This window comes from Meleagris gallopavo, unplaced genomic scaffold, assembly GCF_905368555.1.
Source record: "Meleagris gallopavo unplaced genomic scaffold, MGAL_WU_HG_1.1 scaffold_1, whole genome shotgun sequence".
NCBI classification, from domain to species: domain Eukaryota; kingdom Metazoa; phylum Chordata; class Aves; order Galliformes; family Phasianidae; genus Meleagris; species Meleagris gallopavo.
In genome coordinates this window covers 166,507-186,692 of record NW_028147015.1, presented here as the reverse complement: position 1 = coordinate 186,692, position 20,186 = coordinate 166,507, and the positions used below count along the sequence as shown (strand labels likewise).

Below are 20,186 nucleotides of genomic sequence, written 5' to 3'. Positions count from 1 at the left end.
GTGCTCTGAGCACCGTACGGTCAGCCCAGCACCCATGGGTGCTCCCTGCTCCCATCCCAATGGCCCAAAGCAGAAATTGCGACAATCGTGGGACAGTGGGGTGACGACGGCACCCAAAGGTGGGCCTCCCACCACCCGTAGGGGCAGCGTCACCCTACAGGTGGGCTCCCAGCACCCATGGGTGCTCCCATTCCCCACGGGGCGAACCCTGAGAATGGTTAACCCGGCGCAATCTGCAGCCAATCACCGCCGTGCCGGGGCAATTTTACAGCCCCACGGCGTCACCGGCAGCCGGCTGCCATACGGGGTGACACTCGGGTGGCCCTCAGGTCACCCTTGGGTGCCCTTCGGGTGCCATTTTAGGGCGTCACAGGGCTCCCCGTCGCCTCTTTTTCCCCCCCCCTTTCTTCCCCCCGCTTCCTTCGCAGCCATGAGAAGCCCGTGGTTGGCGACGCTGGCGATGCTGGCGATTCCGGTTTGGGTGCCGACGGCGAAGGAGGGATGGGTGCCGGTGACGATGGGTGCCGCGGTGCCGGCGATGGCGTCGGGCGGCGGCGATGGCGGGAGCGGGAACCTCGTGGGGAAGGCCGGGTGCCGGGCGCAGGGCAGCGCTGTGCCGTGCGGAGAGGTGAGCGCCGTGCGGAGAAAAAGGGGTGGGGAGGCGGACGGGGGCAAATTCCGGCAGCGCCGGGGAGAGGCGAGGAGCGAAGAGCTTCCTTATGGCACCCAAGGGTGGACTACGGAGCCGCACGGGTGCCTGCGGCAGCCTATGGGTCCCTGTGGGTCCCTATGGCACCCATGGGTCCTTATGGGTCCCTGTGGCACCCTATGGGTCCTTATGGGTCCCTGTGGCACCCTATGGGTCCTCATGGCACCCTATGGGTCCTAATGGGTTACTATGGCACCCTATGGGTCCTTATGGCACCCTATGGGTCCCTGTGGGACCTCATGGCACCCTATGGGTCTCTATGGCACCCTATGGGTCCTAATGGGTCCCTATGGCACCCTATGGGTCCCTATGGGTCCTTACGGCACCCTATGGGTCCCTGTGGCACCCTATGGGTCCCTATGGGTCCCTATGGCTCCCTATGGGTCCTTCTGGTCCTATGGCACCCTATGGTCCTTATGGGTCCCTATGGCACCCTATGGGCCCTTATGGGTTCCTATGGCACGCTATGGGTCTTATGGGTCCCTGTGCACCCTATCGTCCCTTTGGCATCCTGTGGATCCTTATGGGTCCCTAGGGTCCCTATGGCACCCTATGGGTCCCTGTGGCAGCCTATGGGTCCCTGTGGGACCTCATGGCACCCCATGGGTCCTTATGGCACCCTATGGCACCCTATGGGTCCTTATGGGTCCCTATGGGTCCTTATGGGTCCCTATGGCACCCTATGGCACAATATGGGTCTCTATGGGTCCCTATGGCACCCTATGGGTCCTTACGGGTCCCTATGGCACCCTATGGGTCCCTGTGGCACCCTATGGGTCCTTACGGGTCCCTATGGGTCCCTGTGGGACCTCATGGCACCCTATGGGTCCTTATGGGTCCCTATGGGTCCGTATGGGTCCCTGTGGGTCCCTATGGGTCCCTATGGCACCCTATGGGTCCTTACGGCACCCTATGGGTCCTTATGGGTCCCTGTGGCACCCTATGGGTCCCTATGGGTTCCTATGGCACCTTATGGGTCCCTGTGGCAGCCTATGGGTCCCTGTGGCACCCTATGGGTCCTTATGGGTCCCTGTGGCACCCTATGGGTCCTTATGGCACCCTATGGGTCCTTATGGGTCCCTATGGCACCCTATGGGTCCCTGTGGTCCTCATGGCACCCCATGGGTCTCTATGGCACCCTATGGGTCCTAATGGGTCCCTGTGGCACCCTATGGGTCCTTATGGGTCCCTATGGCACCCTATGGGTCCCTGTGGGTCCTCATGGCACCCCATGGGTCTCTATGGCACCCTATGGGTCCCTATGGGTCCCTGTGGCACCCTATGAGTCCTTATGGCACCCTATGGGTCCCTGTGGCCCCCATGGGTCCCTGTGGGTCCCTATGGCACCCTATGGGTCCCTGTGGGACCTCATGGCACCCTATGGGTCTCTATGGCACCCTATGGCACCCTATGGGTCCTTACGGCACCCTATGGGTCCTTATGGGTCCCTGTGGCACCCTATGGGTCCTATGGGTCCCTATGGCACCCTATGGGTCCCTGTGGCAGCCTATGGGTCCCTGTGGCACCCTATGGGTCCTTATGGGTCCCTATGGCACCCTATGGGTCCTTATGGCACCCTATGGCACCCTATGGGTCCTTACGGCACCCTATGGGTCCTTATGGTCCCTGGCTGGCACCCTATGGGTCCTAATGGGTCCCTATGGCACCCTATGGCTCCCTGTGGCACCCTATGGGTCCTTATGGTCCCTATGGCACCCTATGGCTCCCTGTGGCATCCTGTGGATCCTTATGGGTCCCTATGGCACCCTATGGGTCCTAATGGGTCCCTATGGCACCCTATGGGTCCCTATGGGTCCCTATGGCTCCCTATGGGTCCTTATGGGTCCCTGTGGCACCCTATGGGTCCCTGTGGGACCTTATGGCACCCTATGGGTCCCTATGGGTCCCTGTGGCACCCTATGAGTCCTTATGGCACCCTATGGGTCCCTATGGGTCCCTGTGGCACCCTATGAGTCCTTATGGCACCCTATGGTCCCTTATGGGTCCCTATGGCACCCTATGGGTCCTTATGGGTCCTTATGGTACCCTATGGTCCCTGTGGCACCCTAGGGTCCTTATGGCTCCCTATGGCACCCTAAGGGTCCTATAGGTCCCTATGGCACCCTATGGGTCCCTATGGGTCCCTGTGGCCCCTATGGGTCCCTGTGGGACCTCATGGCACCCCATGGGTCCTTATGGCCCTATGGCACCCTATGGGTCCTTATGGGTCCCTATGGGTCCTAAAGGGTCCCTATGGCACCCTATGGGTCTCTATGGCACCCCATGTGTCCTTATGGCACCCTATGGCACCCTATGGTCCTTATGGTCCCTATGGGTCCTAATGGGTCCCTATGGCACCCTATGGGTCCTATGGCTCCCTATGGCACCCTATGGGTCCTTACGGGTCCCTATGGGTCCCTGTGGCACCCTATGGCTCCCTTGGCAGCCTATCGGTCCCTGTGGGACCTCATGGCACCCTATGGGTCTCTATGGCACCCTATGGGTCCTAATGGGTCCTTATGGCACCCTATGGGTCCCTATGGGTCCCTATGGCACCCTATGGGTCCCTGTGGGTCCTTATGGGTCCCTGTGGCACCCTATGGGACTCTATGGGTCCCTGTGGCACCCTATGGCACCCTATGGATCCCTGTGGCACCCTATGGTCCTTACGGCACCCTATGGCACCCCATGGTCCCTGTGGCACCCTATGGGTCCTTATGGGTTCCTATGGCACCCTATGGGTCCCTGTGGCACCCTATGGGTCCTTATGGGCCCCTGTGGCACCCTATGGGTCCCTGTGGGACTTCATGCCACCCTATGGGTCCTAATGGGTCCCTATGGTACCCTATGGGTCCTAATGGGTCCCTATGGCACACTATGGGTCCTATGGCACCCTATGGGTCCCTTATGGGTCCCTATGGCACCTATGGGTCCTCATGGCACCCTATGGGTCCTATGGGTCCCTATGGCACCCTATGGGTCCCTGTGGCACCCTATGGGTCTCTATGGGTCCCTATGGCACCCTAGGGTCCCTGTGGCACCCTATGGGTCCCTATGGTCCCTATGGCACCCATGGGTCCCTGATGGCACCCTATGGATCCTTACGGGTCCCTATGGCACCCTATGGGTCCTATGGGTCCCTATGGCACCACTATGGGTCCTTTGGCCCTATGGTCCTTATGGGTCCCTGTGGGTCCCTGTGGCACCCATGGGTCCTCTATGGCTACCCTATGGGTCCCTACTCATGGCCCTATGGGTCCTATGGTCCCTATGGGTCCTAATGGGTCCCTGTGGCACACTATGGGTCCCTATGGGTCCCTATGGCCTCTATGGGCCCTATGGGTCCTAATGGTCCTATGGGTCCTTATGGGTCCCTGTGGCACCCTATGGGTCCCTGTGGGCCTTATGGCACCCTATGGTGTCCCTATGGGTCCCTGTGGCACCCTATGGTCCTTATGGCACCCTATGGGTCCCTGTGGCACCCTATGGGTCCTTATGGGTCCCTATGGCACCCTATGGGTCCTTATGCGTCCCTATGGCACCCTATGGGTCCCTGTGGCACCCTATGGGTCTCTATGGCCCCTATGGCACCCTATGGCACCCTGGGCAATCCTATGGGTCCTTACGGCCCTATGGCACCCTATGGGTCCCTGTGGCACCCTATGGGTCCTTATGGGTCCTTGTGGCACCCTATGGGTCCTGTGGGCTTCATGGCACCCTATGGGTCCTGAATGGGTCCCTATGGCACCCTATGGGTCTCTATGGGTCCATGGCACCCTATGGGTCCTTATGGGTCCCTATGGCACCCTATGAGTCCCTATGGCACTATGTCCTTATGGCACCCTATGGGTCCTTATGGCATTCTATGGGTCCTTATGGGTCCTAATGGGTCCCTATGGCACCCTATGGGTCTCTATGGCTCCCTACATCCCGATACCCCATAACCCCATAACCCCATAACCCAGGCCCCATAACTCCAGACCCATAACCCCATAACCCCATAACCCCAATCATCCATACCACACCCCATAACCCCAACACCCACATCCCCGCACCCCATAACCCAACCCCATAACCCCATAACCCCACACCCGAAACACCCATAACCCCACATAACCCACACCCATCCCCACACCCCATAACCCCACACCCCATAATCCCATAACCCCACATCCCGATACCCCATAAACCCAGGCCCCATAACTCCAGACCCCATAAACCCACAACCCCACATCCCAACCCACATAATCACCCCACACCCCATAATCCCATAACCCCACATCCCGATACCCCATAAACCCAGGCCCCATAACTCCAGACCCATAACCCACAACCCCACATCCCCACACCCCATAACCCCACATCCCCATACTCCATAATCCTATAACCCCATAACCCCACACCCATAACCCCATAACTTCATAACCCCACACCCCATAACCCCAGACCCATAACCCCCATAACCCCATAACCCCACAACCCATAATCCCATAAAACCGATAACCCCATAACCCCAGGCCCCATAACTCCAGACCCCATAACCTCACACCCCATAATCCCATAACCCCCCATAACCCCATAACTCCAGACCCCATAACCCCCATAACCCCACACCCCATAATCCCATAAGCCCCATAACCCCATAACTCCAGACCCCATAACCACATAACCCCACACCCCATAATCCCATAACCCCCATAACCCCATAACTCCAAACCCCATAACCCCATAACTTCATAACCCCACACCCATAACCCCAGACCCCATAACCCCCATAACTCCAAACCCATACCCCATAACTCATAACCCCACACCCCATAACCCCAGACCCCATAACCCCCATAACCCCATAACCCCACACCCCATAATCCCATAACCCCCACAACCCCATAAATCCAGACCCCATAACCCCATAACCCATAACCCCATAATCCCATAACCCCCATAACCCCATAACTCCAGACCCATAACCCCATAACCCCACACCCCATAATCCCATAAGCCCCATAACCCCATAACTCCAGACCCCATAACCCCATAACTTCATAACCCCACACCCCATAACCCCAGACCCCATAACCCCCATAACCCCATAACCCCACACCCCATAATCCCATAAGCCCCATAACCCCATAACTCCAGACCCCATAACCCCATAACCCCATAACCCCATAACCCCACACCCCATAATCCCATAAGACCCATAACCCCATAACCCCATAATCCCATAAGCCCATAACCCCATAACTCCAGACCCCATAACCCCATAACCCCATAACCCCATAACCCCACACCCCATAATCCCATAAGACCCATAACCCCATAACCCCAGGCCCCATAACTCCAGACCCCATAACCCCACACCCATAATCCCATAAGCCCCATAACCCCATAACTCCAGACCCCATAACCTCATAACCCCATAACCCCATAACCCCTCACCCCATAATCCCATAAGCCCCATAGCTCCAAACCCCATAACCCCATAACCCCTCACCCCATAATCCCATAACCCCCCATAATCCCATAACTCCAGACCCCATAACCCCATAACCCCATAAACCCATAACCCCACACCCCATAATCCCATAACCCCCATAACCCCATAACTCCAAACCCCATAACCCCACAACCCCACACCCCATAATCCCATAAGCCCCATAACCCCATAACTCCAGACCCCATAACCCCACACCCCATAATCCCATAACCCCCATAATCCCATAACTCCAGACCCCATAACCCCATAACCCCACACCCCATAATCCCATAACCCCCCATAATCCCACACCCCATAATCCCATAAGCCCCATAACCCCATAATTCCAGACCCCATAACCCCCTAACCCCATACCCCCACACCCCATAATCCCATAACCCCTGACCCCATAACAGCCACCTCCATGTCGTTGAACCCCAGGGTGGCATCGACCCCACAAACGTCACCGACCCCATAAACGTCATCGACCCCACAAACGTCACCGACCCCATAAACGTCACCGACCCCAAAAATGATACTGACCCCACAAATGTGATTGATGGGGTGAGTGGGGGCATTTATGGGGTGGGGAGGCACTTATGGGGTCAGTGGGGGCACTTATGGGGTGAGTGGGGGAATCTACGGGGTGGGGGGGCACTTATAGGGTCAGTGGGATCATTTATGGGGTGGGGGCACTTATGGGGTCAGTGGGGAATCTATGGGGTGGGGGGGCACTTATGGGGTCAGTGGGGTCATTTATGGGGTGGGGAGGCACTTATGGGGTGAGTGGGAGAACTTATGGAGTGGGGGGCATTTATGGGTGAGTGGGATTATTTATGGGGTGGGGAGGCACTTATGGGGTCAGTGGGGGCATTTATGGGGTGCGGGGGTACTTATGGGGTCAGTGGGGGCATCTGTGGGACGGAGGCACTTATGGGGTGAGTGGGAGAACTTATGGGGTGGGGGGGCACTTATGGGGTCAGTGGGGGCATCTATGGGGCAGGGGTGGCATTTATGGGGTGAGTGGGGCATCTGTGGGGTCAGTGGGGGCCCATATCTCCCTGTCCCCATATTTCTCCCCCAACCCCATATCCCCCCCCCCGACCCCATAGAATCCCCCCGACCCCATATAACCCCCTTCTGACCCCATATCCCCCCTGACCCCATATAACCCCCAATCCCATATAATCCCCTCACCCTATATCCCCCCGACCCCCCGACCCCATATCCCCCCCCGACCCCATATCCACCCCTGTCCCCATATCCCCCCCCGACCCCATTTCCCCCCTGACCCCATACCCTCCCCGATCCCATATCCCTCCCTGACCCCATATAACCACCCCGACCCCATATCCCCCCGACCCCATATCCCGTCCTGACCCCATATCCCACCGCTGACCCCATATCTGCCCCCCGACCCCACATAACCCCCCTGCCCCCATATAGGCATCACACTATGGGGCCACCTATAGGGCCGACTATGGGGCCGCCTATGGGGTCAGCAATGGGGTCGGCTATGGGGTCACCACATCCCCCCCCGACCCCATATAACCCCCTGACCCCATAAAACCCCCCAATCCTTTATCTACCCCAACCCCATATCCCCCTTGACCCCAAATAACCCCCCTGACCCCATAACCCATCCCAGACCCCATATAACCACCCCTGACCCCATATCCCCCTGACCCCATATAACACTCTCCGACCCCATATCTCACTCCTGACCCCGTATGCGCCCCCCGACCCTATATCCCCCCGACCCCAAATAACCCCCCTGCCCCCATATAGGCGTCACACTATGGGGCCGCCTATAGGGCCGACTATGGGGCCGCCTGTGGGGTCAGCAATGGGGTCGGCTATGGGGTCACCACATCCCCCCCCCGACCCCATATAACCCCCTGACCCCATAAAACCCCCCAATCCTTTATCTACCCCAACCCCATATCCCCCTTGACCCTAAATAACCCCCCTGACCCCATAACCCATCCCAGACCCCATATAACCACCCCTGACCCCATATCCCCCCGACCCCATATAACACTCTCCGACCCCATATCTCACTCCTGACCCCGTATGCGCCCCCCGACCCTATATCCCCCCCGACCCCAAATAACCCCCCTGCCCCCATATAGGCGTCACACTATGGGGCCACCTATAGGGCCGACTATGGGGCCACCTATGGGGTCAGCAATGGGGTCGGCTATGGGGTCACCACATCCCCCCCCCGACCCCATATAACCCCCTGACCCCATATAACCCCCAATCCCATATCCCCCCCCAACCCCATATCCCCCCGACCCTAAATAACCCCCCTGACCCCATATCCCTCCCTGACCCCATATAACCACCCCTGACCCCATATCCCCCCGACCCCATATAACACTCTCCGACCCCATATCTCACTCCTGACCCCGTATGCGCCCCCCGACCCTATATCCCCCCGACCCCAAATAACCCCCTGCCCCCATATAGGCGTCACACTATGGGGCCGCCTATAGGGCTGACTATGGGGCCGCCTTTGGGGTCAGCAATGGGGTCAGCTATGGGGTCACCACATCCCCCCCCCGACCCCATATATAACCCCCTGACCCCATATAACCCCCCAATCCCATATCCCCCCCCAACCCCATATCCCCCGACCCCAAATAACCCCCCTGACCCCATAACCCATCCCGGACCCCATATAACCACCCCTGACCCCATATCCCCCCGACCCCATATAACACTCTCCAACCCCATATCTCACTCCTGACCCCGTATGCGCCCCCCGACCCTATATCCCCCCCGACCCCAAATAACCCCCCTGCCCCCATATAGGCATCACACTATGGGGCCGCCTATAGGGCCGACTATGGGGCCGCCTTTGGGGTCAGCAATGGGGTCAGCTATGGGGTCACCATATCCCCCCCCGATCCCATATAACCCCCCGATCCCATATGCGCCCCCCGACCCTATATCCCCCCGACCCCAAATAACCCCCCCGACCCCAAATAACCCCCTGCCCCATATAGGGATCGCGCTATGGGGCCACCTATAGGGCTGACTATGGGGCCGCCTTTGGGGTCAGCAGTGGGGTCAGCTATGGGGTCAGCAATGGGGTCAGCTATGGGGTCACTATATCCCCCCCAACCCCATATAACCCCCCGATCCCATATAACCACCCCCGAACCCATATTCCCCCGACCCCATACAACCCCCCTGACCCCATATCCCCTCCTGACCCCATATCCTCCAGAACCCCAATAACCCCCCTGCCCCCATATAGGGGTCGCGCTATGGGGCCGCCTATAGGGCCGACTATGGAGCTGCCTATGGGGTCAGCAATGGGGTCGGCTATGGGGTCACCATATCCCCCCCCTCAACCCCATATTCTCCCCCGACCCCATATAACCCCCTGACCCATATCTCCCCCTGACCCCATATAATCCCCCCCACCCCATATTCCCCCCTGACCCTATATAACCCCCTGACCCCATATAACCCCCTCCAACCCCATATCCCACCCATAACCCCATACAACCCCCTAACCCCATAGAACCCCCCACCCCATATAACCCCCTGACCCCAAATCTTCCCCAACCCCAAATAACCCCCCTGCCCCCATATAGGGGTCGCGTTATGGGGTCGACTATGGGGCCGACTATGGGGTCAGCAATGGGTCGTCTATGGGATCACCGTATCCCCCCCGACCCCATACAACCCCCTGACCCCATATAACCCCCTGACCCCATATCCCCCAACCCCATATCCCACCCCTGACACCATATCCCATCCTGACCCATAACCCTCCCCCGACCCCATATCCCCTCCCGACCCCATATCCGCCCCCGACCCCATATAACCCCCTGACCCCATATCCTCCCCGACCCCAAATAACCCCCCTGCCCCCATATAGGGATCACGCTATGGGGCTGCCTATGGGGCCGCCTATGGGGCCGCCTATGGGGTCAGCAATGGGGTCGACTGTGGGGTCAGCAATGGGGTCAGCTATGGGGTCACCGTATCCCTCCCTGACCCCATATAACCTCCCCTCATCCCATATAACCACCCGACCCCATATCCCACCCCTGATCCCATATCTGCCACCCGACCCCATATCTGCCCCCGACCCCATATAATCCCCCCGACCCCATATAATCCTCCTGACCCTATATAGGGATCGAGCTATGGGGCCGCCTATGGGGTCACCAATGGGGTCGACTATGGGGTCACCATATCCCCCCCCGGACCCCATATAACCCCCCTGACCTCATATCTCCCCCTGACCCCATATAACCCCCCTGACCCCATATCCCCCCTGACCCCATATTCCCCCCTAACCCTATATAACCCCCTGACCCCATATAACCCCTTAACCCCATATCCCACCCATAACCCCATACAACCCCCTAACCCATAGAACCCCCCCACCCCATATAACCCCCTGACCCCAAATCCTCCCCGACCCCAAATAACCCCCCTGCCCCCATATAGGGGTCGCGTTATGGGGTCGACTATGGGGCCGCTTATGGGGTCAGCAATGGGGTCGATTGTGGGGTCACCATATCCCCCCCCGACCCCATATAACTCCCCGACCCCATATAACCCCCTGACCCCATATCCCCCAACCCCATATCCCACCCCCTGACCCCATATCCCATCCTGACCCCATAACCCTCCCCCGACCCCATATCCCCTCCCGACCCCATATCCTCCCCTGACCCCAAATAACCCCCCTGCCCCCATATAGGGATCACGCTATGGGGCCGCCTATGGGGTCAGCAATGGGGTCGACTGTGGGGTCAGCAATGGGGTCGTCTATGGGGTCACCGTATCCCCGCCCTGACCCCATACAACCCCCTGACCCCATATCCCTCCCTGACCCCATATCCCCCCCCACCCCATATCCTCCCCTGACCCCATATAAACCCCTCCAACCCCATATCCCACCCCTAATCCCATACGACCCCCCTGTCCCCATATCCGCCCCCGACCCCATATAACCCCCTGACCCCATATCCTCCCCAACCCCAAATAACCCCCCTGCCCCCATATAGGGGTCGCGTTATGGGGTCGACTATGGGGCCGCCTATGGGGCTGCCTTTGGGGTCATCAATGGGGTCGACAATGGGGTCACCATATCCCCCCCCGACCCCATACAACCCCCCTGACCCCATATCCCTCCCTGACCCCATATAACCTCCCCATCCCATATAACCGCCCGACCCCATATCCCACCCCTGATCCCATATCTGCCACCCGACCCCATATCTGCCCCCCGACCCCATATAATCCCCCCGACCCCATATAATCCCCCCGACCCCATATAATCCTCCTGACCCTATATAGGGATCGAGCTATGGGGCCGCCTATGGGGTCACCAATGGGGTCGACTATGGGGTCACCATATCCCCCCCCGACCCCATATAACCCCCCTGACCCCATACTCCCCCTGACCCCATATAATCCCCTCTGACCCCATATCCCCCCCGACCCCATATTCCCCCCTGACCCTATATAACCCCCTGACCCCATATAACCCCCTCCAACCCCATATCCCACCCATAACCCCATACAACCCCCTGACCCCATATCCCCCCGACCCCATATTCCCCCCTGACCCCATATAATTCCCCCTGACCCCATATCTCCCCCTGACCCCATATAATCCCCCCTGACCCCATATCTCCCCCTGACCCCATATAATCCCCTCTGACCCCATATCCCCCCCGACCCCATATTCCCCCCTGACCCTATATAACCCCCTGACCCCATATAACCCCCTCCAACCCCATATCCCACCCATAACCCCATACAACCCCCCTGACCCCATATCCCCCCCGACCCCATATTCCCCCCTGACCCCATATAATTCCCCCTGACCCCATATCTCCCCCTGACCCCATATAATCCCCCCTGACCCCATATCTCCCCCTGACCCCATATAATCCCCTCTGACCCCATATCCCCCCCGACCCCATATTCCCCCCTGACCCTATATAACCCCCCGACCCCATATAACCCCCTCCAACCCCATATCCCACCCTTAACCCCATACAACCCCCTTAACCCCATATCCGCCCCCGACCCCATATAACCCCCTGACCCCATATCCTCCCCGACCCCAAATAACCCCCCTGCCCCCATATAGGGGTCGCGTTATGGGGCCGCCTATAGGGCCGCCTATGGGGCTGCCTTTGGAGTCACCAATGGGGTCGACTGTGGGGTCATCAATGGGGTCGACAATGGGGTCACCATATCCCCCCCCGACCCCATACAACCCCCCTGAGCCCATATCCATCCCTGACCCCATATAACCTCCCCTCATCCCATATAACCGCCCGACCCCATATCCCACCCCTGATCCCATATCTGCCACCCGACCCCATATAATCCCCCCGACCCCATATCCCCCCGACCCCATATAATCCTCCTGACCCTATATAGGGATCGAGCTATGGGGCCGCCTATGGGTCACCAATGGGGTCGACTATGGGGTCACCATATCCCCCCCCGACCCCATATAACCCCCCTGACCCCATATCTCCCCCTGACCCCATATAATCCCCTCTGACCCCATATCTCCCCCTGACCCCATATAACCCCCCTGACCCCATATCTCCCCCTGACCCCATATAATCCCCTCTGACCCCATATCCCCCCTGACCCCATATCCCCCCTGACCCTATATAACCCCCTGACCCCATATAACCCCCTCCAACCCCATATCCCACCCCTAATCCCATACAACCCCCTTAACCCCATATCCCCTCCCCGACCCCATATAACCCCCTGACCCCATATCCTCCCCAACCCCAAATAACCCCCCTGCCCCCATATAGGGTCGCGTTATGGGGCTGCCTATAGGGCCGCCTATGGGGCTGCCTTTGGGGTCACCAATGGGTCGACTGTGGGGTCATCAATGGGGTCGACAATGGGGTCACCATATCCCCCCCCGACCCCATACAACCCCCCTGACCCCATATCCCTCCCTGACCCCATATAACCTCCCCTCATCCCATATAACCGCCCGACCCCATATCCCACCCCTGATCCCATATCTGCCACCCGACCCCATATCTGCCCCCCGACCCCATATCCCCCCGACCCCATATAATCCTCCTGACCCTATATAGGATCGAGCTATGGGCCGCCTATGGGTCACCAATGGGGTCGACTATGGGGTCACCATATCCCCCCCCGACCCCATATAACCCCCCTGACCCCATATCTCCCCCTGACCCCATATAATCCCTCTGACCCCATATCCCCCCCGACCCCATATTCCCCCTGACCCTATATAACCCCCTGACCCCATATAACCCCCTCCAACCCCATATCCCACCCATAACCCCATACAACCCCCTGACCCCATATCCCCCCCGACCCCATATTCCCCCCTGACCCCATATAATTCCCCTGACCCCATATCTCCCCCTGACCCCATATAATCCCCCCTGACCCCATATTCCCCCCCTGACCCCATATTCCCCCCTGACCCTATATAACCCCCTCCAACCCCATATCCCACCCCTAACCCCATACAACCCCCCTGACCCCATAGAACCCCCCCACCCCATATAACCCCCTGACCCCAAATCCTCCCCGACCCCAAATAACCCCCTGCCCCATATAGGGGTCGCGTTATGGGGTCGACTATGGGGCCGCTTATGGGGTCAGCAATGGGGTCGATTGTGGGGTCACCATATCCCCCCCCGACCCCATATAACTCCCCGACCCCATATAACCCCCTGACCCCATATCCCCCAACCCCATATCCCACCCCCTGACACCATATCCCATCCTGACCCCATAACCCTCCCCCGACCCCATATCCCCTCCCGACCCCATATCCTCCCCTGACCCCAAATAACCCCCTGCCCCCATATAGGAATCACGCTATGGGGCCGCCTATGGGGTCAGCAATGGGGTCGACTGTGGGGCCAGCAATGGGGTCGTCTATGGGTCACCGTATCCCCGCCCTGACCCCATACAACCCCCCTGACCCCATATCCATCCCTGACCCCATATAACCCCCTCCAACCCCATATCCCACCCCTAATCCCATACGACCCCCCTGACCCCATATCCGCCCCCGATCCCATACAACCCCCCTGACCCCATATCCCCTCCCCGACCCCATATAACCCCCTGACCCCATATCCTCCCCGACCCCAAATAACCCCCCTGCCCCCATATAGGGGTCGCGTTATGGGGCTGCCTATAGGGCCGCCTATGGGGCTGCCTTTGGGGTCACCAATGGGGTCGACTGTGGGGTCATCAATGGGGTCGACAATGGGGTCACCATATCCCCCCCCAACCCATACAACCGCCCTGACCCCATATCCATCCCTGACCCCATATAACCTCCCCTCATCCCATATAACCGCCCGACCCCATATCCCACCCCTGATCCCATATCTGCCACCCGACCCCATATAATCCCCCCGACCCCATATAATCCCCCCGACCCCATATAATCCTCCTGACCCTATATAGGGATCGAGCTATGGGGCCGCCTATGGGGTCACCAATGGGGTCGACTATGGGGTCACCATATCCCCCCCCGACCCCATATAACCCCCCTGACCCCATATCTCCCCCTGACCCCATATAATCCCCTCTGACCCCATATCCCTCCCTGACCCCATATCCTCCCCGACCCCATATAACCCCCTGACCCCATATAACCCCCTCCAACCCCATATCCCACCCCTAATCCCATACAACCCCCCTGACCCCATATCCGCCCCCGACCCCATACAACCCCCCTGACCCCATATCCTCCCTGACCCCATATCCTCCCCTGACCCCATATAACCCCCTTAACCCCATATCCCCCCCCGACCCCATACAACCCCCCTGACCCCATATCCCCCCCCGACCCCATATAACCCCCTGACCCCAAATCCTCCCCGACCCCAAATAACCCCCCTGCCCCCATATAGGGGTCGCGTTATGGGGTCGACTATGGGGCCGCTTATGGGGTCACCAATGGGGTCGACTATGGGGTCAGCAATGGGACCGGCAATGGGACGGAAACGAGAACGGAGCTGAGCGTCCTGCACCGTGAGTGGGGTTATGGGGGTTTATGGGGTCGGTTATGGGGTCGGGGGGGTTTATGGGGTTAGGAGGGGGTTTATGGGGTCGGTTATGGGGTCGGGGGGTTATGGGGTCAGGAGGGGTATGGGGTCGGTATGTGGGGTATGGGTCAAGGGTTTATGGTCGTATGGGTCGGGGGTTAGGTGAGGGGTTACAGGACGGGGTCGGGTTAGGTCGAGGGTTTCGTTCTAGGGGTCGGGGGGTTATGGGTCAGGAGGGGTTTAGGGTCGGTTATGGGTCGGGGTGATGGGTCAGGAGGGGTTTATGGGTTGGTTATGGGGTCGGGGGGTTATGGGTCAGGAGGGGGTTTACGGGTCGGTTATGGGGTCTGGTTGATGGGTCAGAGGGTTTATGGGGTCGGTTATAGGGTCGGGGGTTATGGGGTCAGGAGGGGTTTATGGGGTCGTTATGGGGTCGGGGGGGATGGGGTCAGGAGGGGGTTTATGGGTCGGTTATGGGGTCGGGGGTTATGGGGTCAGGAGGGGGTTTATGGGTCGGTTTATGGGTCGGGGGTTGGGTGTTATGGGGTCAGGAGGGGTGATTTATGGGTCGTTATGGGGTGGGGTTATGGGGTCAGGAGGGGTTATGGGGTCGTTATGGTCGGGGGGTTATGGGTCAGGAGGGTTTATGGGCGGTTATGGGTCGGGGGTGATGGGGTCAGGAGGGGTTATGGGGTCAGGAGGGGGTTTACGGGGTCGTATGGGGTTATGGTTATGGGTCAGAGGGGTTTATGGGGTCGGTTATGGGTCGGAGGGTTATGGGGTCAGGAGGGGGTTTATGGGTCGTTATGGGGTCGGGGGGTTATGGGGTCAGGAGGGAGTTTATGGGTGGTTATGGGTCGGGGGTTATGGTCAGAGGGGGTTATGGGGTCGTTATGGTGGGGGGTTTTGGGGTCAGGAGGGGGTTTACGGGGTCGGTTATGGGGTCGGGGGGTTATGGGGTCAGGAGGGGGTTTACGGGGTCGGTTATGGGGTCGGGGGGTTATGGGGTCAGGAGGGGGTTTATGGGGTCGGTTATGGGGTCGGGGGGGTTATGGGGTCAGGAGGGGGTTTATGGGGTCGGTTATGGGGTTGGGGGGGTTATGGGGTCAGGAGGTGGGGTTTATGGGGTCGGTTATGGGGTCGGGGGGGTTTTGGGGTCAGGAGGGGGTTTATGGGGTCGGTTATGGGGTCGGGGGGGTTATGGGGTCAGGAGGGGTTTATGGGTTGGTTATGGGGTCGGGGGGTTATGGGGTCAGGAGGGGTTTATGGGGTCGGTTATGGGGTCGGGGGGGTTATGGGGTCAGGAGGGGGTTTATGGGGTCGGTTATGGGGTCGGGGGGGTTATGGGGTCAGGAGGGGGTTTACGGGTCGGTTATGGGTCGGGGGGGTTATGGGGTCAGGAGGGGGTTTATGGGTCGCTTATGGGGTCGGGGGGTTATGGGGTCAGGAGGGGTTTATGGGTCGGTTATGGGGTCGGGGGGGTATGGGGTCAGGAGGGGGTTTATGGGGTCATGGGGTCGGGGGGTTATGGGGTCAGGAGGGGGTTTATGGGGTCGGTTATGGGGTCGGGGGGTATGGGGTCAGGAGGGGGTTTATGGTGGGGTCGGTTATGGGTCAGAGGGGTTAGTGTAGGGGTCGGAGGGTAGGAGGGTTTATGGGGTCGCTTATGGGGTCGGGGGGTGATGGGGTCAGGAGGGGGTTTATGGGGTCGGTTATGGGGTCGGGGGGGTGATGGGGTCAGGAGGGGGTTTATGGGGTCGCTTATGGGGTCGGGGGGTGATGGGGTCAGGAGGGGGTTGGTCTTACGGGGTCGGTATGGTAGGAGGGGTTATGGGGTCAGGGTCGGGGGGTATGGTCAGAGGTTATGGGTCGGTTATGGTGGGGGGTATGGGTCAGAGGGGTTCGTATGGAGGGTCAGGAGGGGTTTATGGGGTCGGTTATTGGGTAGGTAGGTTTATGGGTCGGGGCGGGTTATGGGGTCAGGAGGGGGTTTATGGGGTCGGTTATGGGGTCGGGGGGGTGATGGGGTCAGGAGGGGGTTTATGGGGTCGCTTATGGGGTCGGGGGGGTTATGGGGTCAGGAGGGGGTTTATGGGGTCGGTTATGGGGTCGGGGGGGTGATGGGGTCAGGAGGGAGTTTATGGGGTCGGTTATGGGGTCGGGGGGGTGATGGGGTCAGGAGGGGGTTTATGGGGTCGCTTATGGGGTCGGGGGGGTATGGGGTCAGGAGGGGGTTTATGGGGTCGCTTATGGGTCGGGGGGTGATGGGGTCAGGAGGGGGTTTATGGGGTCGCTTATGGGGTCGGGGTGGTGATGGGGTCAGGAGGGGGTTTACGGGGTCGGTTATGGGGTCGGGGGGGTTATGGGGTCAGGAGGGGGTTTATGGGGTCGCTTATGGGGTCGGGGGGGTGATGGGGTCAGGAGGGGGTTTATGGGGTCGGTTATGGGGTCGGGGGGGTGATGGGGTCAGGAGGGGGTTTACGGGGTCGGTTATGGGGTCGGGGGGGTTATGGGGTCAGGAGGGATGTGTGGTCAGTGGGGTTATATGGTTTATGGGGTCAATGGTTGTCGGTTGCCTTTGACCTCTGACCCCTGACCTCTTGATCCCCTATAGTACGGTCATTAATATGTTTGTTGGTTGCCCCTGACCTCTGACCCCTGACCTCTTGATCCCCGGCCCCCTATAGTAGGGTCACTAATGTAGATTACCCTTGACCTCTGACCCCTGACCTCTTGATCCTTGACACCGTATAATAGGGTCACTAACAGTTGTAGCTGACCTCTGACCCCTGACCTATTGACCCCCGATCCCCTATAGCAGGGTCACTAATGGTTGTAGCTGACCTCTCACCCCTGACCTCTTGACCTCTGACCCACTATAGTAGGGTCACTACTGGGTGTGGGGTGCCCCTGACCTCTGACCCCTGACCTCTTGACCGCCCACCCCCTATAGCAGGGTTACTAATGGTTGTCGGTTGCCCCTGACCTCTGACCCCTGACCTCTCGACCCCTGATCCTCTGTAGCAGGGTCACTAATGGTTGTAGCTGACCTCTGACCCCTGACCTCTTGACCCCTGACCCGCTATAGTAGAGTCACTCATGGTTCTAGCTGACCTCTGACCCCTGACCTCTTGACCCCTGACCCCCCATGCAAGGTCACCACTGGTGACGGGGCGCCCCTGACCCCCCATGCACGCTCACTGCAGCCCATGGGTAGCCCTGACCCCGTGACCCCTGACACGCAATCCTTACCCCTTGACCTTTGACCCCTGACCCCTGACCTCCCCATTTTAGGGTCTCTGCTGGTGGAGGGGAGCCCTGACTTCTGACCTCTTGACCCCATTGCAAACTCACTACTGGGTGTGGGGTGCCCCTGACCTCTGACCCCTGACCTCTCGACCCCCGATCCCCTATAGCAGGGTTACTAATGGTTGTAGCTGACCTCTGACCCCTGACCTCTCGACCCTCGATCCCCTATAGCAGGGTCACTAATGGTTGTCGGTTGCCCCTGACCTCTGACCCCTGACCTCTCGACCCCTGATCCCCTATAGCAGGGTCACTAATGGTTGTAGCTGACCTCTGACCCTGACCTCTTGACCCCTGACCCGCTATAGTAGAGTCACTTATGGTTCTAGCTGACCTCTGACCCCTGACCTCTTGACCCCTGACCCCCTATAGCAGGGCCAGTAATGGTTGTCGGTTGCCCCTGACCTCTGACCCCTGACCTCTTGACCTCTGACCCCCTATAGCAGGGCCACTAATGGTTATCGGTTGCCCCTGACCTCTGACCCCTGACCTCTTGACCTCTGACCCCCTATAGCAGGGCCACTAATGGTTATCGGTTGCCCCTGACCTCTGACCCCTGACCTCTTGACCCCTGACCCCCTATAGCAGGGCCACTAATGGTTGTCAGTTGCCCCTGACCTCTGACCCCTGACCTCTTGACCTCTGACCCCCCAGGCAAGGTCATCACTGGTGACGGGGCGCCCCTGACCCCCCATGCACGCTCACTGCAGCCCATGGGTAGCCCTGACCCCGTGACCCCTGACATGCAATCCTTACCCCTTGACCTTTGACCCCTGACCCCTGACCTCCCCATTTTAGGGTCTCTGCTGGTGGAGGGGAGCCCCTGAATTCTGACCTCTTGACCCCATTGCAAACTCACTACTGGGTGTGGGGTGCCCCTGACCTCTGACCCCTGACCTCTTGATCCCTCACCCCCTATAGCAGGGTTACTAATGGTTGTCAGTTGCCCATGACCTCTGACCCCTGACCTCTTGACCCCATTGCAAACTCACTACTGGGTGTGGGGTACCCCTGACCTCTTGATCCCTCACCCCCTATAGCAGGGTTACTAATGGTTGTCAGTTGCCCCTGACCTCTGACCCCTGACCTCTCGACCCCCGATCACTAATGGTTGTAGCTGACCTCTGACCCCTGACCTCTTGACCCCCGATCCCCTATTGCAGGGCCACTAATGGTTGTCGGTTGCCCCTGACCTCTGACCCCTGACCTCTTGACCTCTGGCCCGCTATAGTAGGGTCACTAATGGTTGTTGGTTGCCCCTGACCTCTGACCCCTGACCTCTTGACCTCTGGCCCGCTATAGTAGGGTCACTAATGGTTGTACCTGACCTCTGACCCCTGACTCTTCACCTCTGACCCGCTATAGTAGGGTCACTAATGGTTGTAGCTGACCTCTGACCCCTGACCTCTTGACCCCTGACCCCGTATAGCAGGGCCACCAATGATTGTGTTTTACCCCTGACCTCTGACCCCTGACCTCTTGACCTCTGACCCCCCCATGCAAGGTCACCGCTAGTGACGGGGTGCCCCTGACCCTTCATGCAATGCTCACTGCCCCATCACACCTAACCCTTGCCCTATGCCCTTTGACCTTTGACCTTTGACCTTTGACCTTTGAACCCCCCATTGCA

General features: G+C 59.2%; 1 protein-coding gene across 3 annotated transcripts in view; it reads left to right on the top strand.

Annotated features, from left to right (window-relative positions):
• Positions 1 to 231: 231 nt before the first annotated feature.
• Positions 232 to 20,186, top strand: part of SLC39A4 (solute carrier family 39 member 4) — a 33,585-nt gene continuing 13,630 nt past the window's right edge. The window contains exons 1-4 of one of the 3 annotated variants that reach the window (XM_085215052.1): positions 233 to 628; positions 6,630 to 6,681; positions 6,718 to 6,752; positions 15,116 to 15,236. In XM_085215052.1, coding sequence (XP_085071178.1) covers positions 431 to 628; positions 6,630 to 6,681; positions 6,718 to 6,752; positions 15,116 to 15,236 — 406 coding nt within the window. In that variant the 5' untranslated portion in view covers positions 233 to 430. Of the gene's footprint in view, positions 629 to 6,629; positions 6,753 to 15,115; positions 15,237 to 20,186 lie in introns of all 3 variants that reach the window. The other 2 variants (XM_085215051.1, XM_085215053.1) reach the window with 2 other exon arrangements.